General features: G+C 61.5%; 1 protein-coding gene across 2 annotated transcripts; it reads left to right on the top strand.

Moving 5' to 3' along the window:
- Positions 1-213: 213 nt before the first annotated feature.
- SC5D (sterol-C5-desaturase) lies at positions 214-3,658 on the top strand. 2 transcript variants are annotated; one of them, XM_005528476.3, is made up of 5 exons: positions 214-312; positions 902-1,119; positions 1,496-1,628; positions 2,061-2,161; positions 2,432-3,658. In XM_005528476.3, exons 2-5 carry the CDS (start codon positions 910-912, stop codon positions 2,894-2,896), a joined length of 909 nt encoding a protein of 302 aa, XP_005528533.1. In that variant the 5' UTR covers positions 214-312; positions 902-909; the 3' UTR covers positions 2,897-3,658. The 2 variants fall into 2 exon arrangements, with proteins under 2 accessions (XP_005528533.1, XP_014112805.1); XM_014257330.2 differs by lacking the exon at positions 214-312 and adding an exon at positions 468-780.
- The last annotated feature ends 256 nt before the right edge of the window (positions 3,659-3,914 follow it).

Raw genomic sequence — 3,914 nt, 5'->3', positions numbered from 1 at the left:
GACAGCAGGGAAGGGGAGCGGAGAGGGCAGAACTCCCCCTCAGAGGCACCAGAGAGACACCGGCAACAATGGCGGAGTCCCGCAAGCCCCGCCCAGACCACGCCCATTCCCGGGCACGCCCAATCACGGAACGCGCTTATGGCCACGCCCCGTCCGTGGCTCCGCCCCAGGCCATGACCCCGCCCGTTTTTACGCACTGACGTCACCGCTCGAGGTGGCGCGAGCTCCTCCGCCCGTGACGTCACGTGGCGCTACCGCGAAGCCCCGCCCCCGGCCCGCCCCCGCCCCGCTCCGCTCCGGGACCCCGGGCAGGTAACGGGGCACGGGACTGGGGGTGCGGGATGCGGGGTACCGGGCTGCGGGGTACCGGAGGGGGGGACACCGCCGGCAGGGCCCCCGCTGGCCGCTGCGCTCCCCGCCAGCCTCACCCTCCCCGTTTCCAGCACCCCGCGCTTGCGTCCCCGCCGCTGGCCGTGCCACCTGCGGCTCCCGGACACGGGGACCCCCCCTTTGCCACCCTCCCTGGCCGGGCACCCCCGAGGAGCGCTGCGGGAATCGCCCCGCAGGGCACGGAGCGGAGCCCGGAGCCCCATACACCCCCAAGCGGGGTTTTGCACCCCAGCCCCACCGCCCGCTGTCACCCGTCCCGCTGTCCCCTGTCACAAGTGCCCCCTCCCATAGCTACAGAGCACAGAATTAGGCGAGTTCCCCACTTCTGCGCCTTCCATGCTTTACACCACAACCTGCAAGTCCCAGATTTGCTTCCCAGCCCCAGCTAAGGTGATCCAGAGAGATGGACAGCATCCCAACCCTGCCACCCCCCTGCCCACAGCCTGGCGGGCAGCCGGTCCCCGTGCCCCTATGCTGCTGGGGCGGGACAGCTTTGAGCTTTTTCCTGCAGGAGCCACCATGGATCTGGTCCTGGAAGCCGCGGACCGGCACCTCCTGACGCCCTACGTGTACCCGGCGGGGTGGCCCGAGGGCGAGCCCTGCCGCCAGCTCCTCAGCCTTTTTGTCATCACCAACCTGGGAGCCCTCGCCCTCTACCTGCTCTTCGGCACCCTCAGCTACTACTTCATCTTCGACCACGAGCTCAAGAAACATCCCCAGTTCCTGGAGGTGGGTGCACCTTGCTGACTCCTCGCCAGCCCTGCATGGCACTGTCCCCCTCGCCATCCTCCTGTCCATTCCAAATGTCACCTGCCAGTGTTGTGGCACGGGCTGTCCCTGCTGTCATACCCATCCCTCTCAGCCTGCCCTTGATCATCCCTGACCAGAAGCGGGTTCCAGAACCCACTAATCCCAACACCCAGCGTGATCCCTGCCCTGCCCCAAGCACAGCTGTCCCCACACGAGCCGCACCCTGCGTCCCACACCGTGGTGCAGATGCCACAACAAAGGGGTGGCCAAGACGCCAGCCCTCCCAGCCTTAGGAGGGGCACTGGGGCTCTCAGATGTCCCCTGTGCCCTTGACCCCTCTTGCCACACCCCACAGAACCAGGTGAGCCGGGAGATCGCCTATGCCCTGCGCTCCCTGCCCTGGATCAGCGTCCCCACCGTCGCCCTGTTCTTCGCCGAGGTGCGGGGCTACAGCAAACTCTACGACAACATCGAGGACTCCCCGTATGGTGAGTGACCTCCCCGCACTCCCTGCCACAGCAGTGCCCTCTCCCCACCTGGGTCACCTCCCTCAGCCCCCCTTCTCTCGATGACAACACCAGGGAATGTTCCTGGGTACCTCCTGTCCCAGGCTGTCAGCCAGAAACCCAAGTTCTCTTTAGGGGAGGTACCCACATGTCCTCACTCAGGGCCGTGTCCCCCTGCTTGACACACACCACCCTCCACAAACGAGATCCTTCCCTTCCCTGGGCACGGCTCCCAGTGAAGCAGCACCCGAGTCGCTTTCCCTGAGTCACAGGGCACAGCCTGACGCTCTCACCTCAATGGGGCAGACCTTGACATGACTCAGGTGTGCCTCCCACCACAAGGACCATTGTGGAGACCCTCACAGCCTCCTGGTGCCCACATGTGCTACCTCTAACAACCCTGTCCCCTCCCAGGCTGGTCTGGTGTCTTCCTCAGCATGCTGTCCTTCCTCTTCTTCACTGACATGGGCATCTACTGGATACACCGTGGTCTCCACCACAAGCTCTTCTATAAGGTATGGGACAGGACAGGGGGCTCTGGACAGGAGTCCTTGTCCTGCTCTGGTGACATTTCCAAGCTGCTCCTCCCAGGGAATAATGCATGCTCGGGTGGGAACGGCTGGACAAGGCGTCACCATGTGATGGGAGCTGAGAGCCCTTTAGGGCACAGGTCCCCCTCCCAGTTTGGGTGGTGATGGCCCAAACAGCATCCCTTGGGGCCATGAATCTGCCTGGGGGACCCTCTGAAAGGGCCCAGCCTGACTGACAGCCCTCTGTCCCCACAGCGCTTCCACAAGCCCCACCACCTGTGGAAGATCGCCACGCCCTTCGCCAGCCACGCCTTCCACCCCGTGGATGGCTTCATGCAGAGCCTGCCCTACCACGTGTACCCCTTCCTGTTCCCCCTGCACAAAGTCACCTACCTGGGCCTCTACATCTTCGTCAACGTCTGGACCATCTCCATCCACGACGGCGACTACCGCGTGCCGCGGCTGCTGCGCCACGTCATCAACGGCTCTGCCCACCACACCGACCACCACCTGTACTTCGACTACAACTATGGGCAGTATTTCACCCTCTGGGACAAGATTGGTGGTTCCTACAAGAGCCCCACGTCCTTTGAGGGCAAAGGTCCCCACGATTACTTGCGCAAGCTCCGAGAGAAAGACGCAGGAGCGTCCAATGGCAGCGTGGCCTCCAAGAAAGACCCGGCAGCGTCCAACGGCAGCGTGGCCTCCAAGACTGAGTAGGCTTCCTCCAAGTGTGTCCCTTCTCTGGCTGCACCTTGTTCCATTCCTCACCAGCCACCCAAGACTGTTTTCCACAGACAAAGAGCCCCTGTCCCTGATGACGTGACCAGCGTGGGGTGATTTTTGGTGAGCGTCTGACCTGCCCCGATCCCAAAACTGCGGTGTCCGGCCTTGCTCCACACTACGGATCTGCCTGGTTTTCCTACTGCTTCCCCTCCCAGCTCCCTTTGGATCTCTGCTAAGGTCCCTGCGCTGCTTTAGTGCTGTGCTGATGCTTTACAAGAAGAATAACACGGCACAAATAGAACAATAACGTGGCACAAATTAACATGACTCGTGGCAGGGTCTTTGTTCCACTGCTGCCCCCCTTTGTCAACAATTCATTGTTCCCATCACGGTGTCCATCGGGATGAGCTGTATTTTGGAAAAAAACCCTACCTTTTGGAGGTGGTGTGGCTTCTTCTGATGGCTCCCCTGGTGGGACTTCTTGCACTCAGCTTCCTTTTGCCCGGGGATGTCCCATGGAAACATCATGCCTGTAGGACAGAGGTGTGCTTTGAGTCTTGTGGGTCTCTCGAGCTCCCAAGAACACTGAGGGGGAAGGGAGGAGGCACCCAGATGTGAGGGGAAGGGGCTTCTCACTCAAGGGTTCGTGGTCAGCTTCCCCCCTTAAGGGCTTGTGTTTTTCCTGCTGAAATCTGGTCACCCCACCTTTGGGGTTGACCCATGTTCAAAAATAAATAAATCTCAATTGCCAACTTGGTTGATGTTTGGTCCCTTCTCCCTGGCTCATGCAAAGTCTCCTGGGGCAGCCCGTTTCTGCCCTACAGCACCCATGAGGGGCTTGTCACAGACCTGTGCTGTGCTGGCAGCAAATTTGGGCCAAAACAGCAGAAGATGGGCAAAATAGTCCGAGTGGCCAGAGCCACCCCAATTGTCCTGAACCTCCTTAGGTGTCCCTGCACAGTGACAGAGCTCTCCCATTCCTTGCTCCCCCAGTTTCACCAGTCCTGCTGCC

This window comes from Pseudopodoces humilis, chromosome 25 (assembly GCF_049639895.1).
Source record: "Pseudopodoces humilis isolate 2021_Gansu_Grassland_sample_001 chromosome 25, ASM4963989v1, whole genome shotgun sequence".
In the NCBI taxonomy this organism is placed as follows: domain Eukaryota; kingdom Metazoa; phylum Chordata; class Aves; order Passeriformes; family Paridae; genus Pseudopodoces; species Pseudopodoces humilis.
The sequence above is the reverse complement of the archived record's forward strand: the minus strand, read 5'-3'. Positions and strand labels throughout refer to the sequence as shown.

Excerpts from the sequence above, each read along its gene's own strand:
- SC5D (XM_005528476.3), top strand. The coding sequence starts at position 910 with ATGGATCTGGTCCTGGAAGCCGCGGACCGGCACCTCCTGACGCCCTAC. Across the intron at positions 1,629-2,060 it reads CATCGAGGACTCCCCGTATG|GCTGGTCTGGTGTCTTCCTC; the intron begins GTGAGTGACCTC and ends GTCCCCTCCCAG. Across the intron at positions 2,162-2,431 it reads ACCACAAGCTCTTCTATAAG|CGCTTCCACAAGCCCCACCA; the intron begins GTATGGGACAGG and ends CTGTCCCCACAG.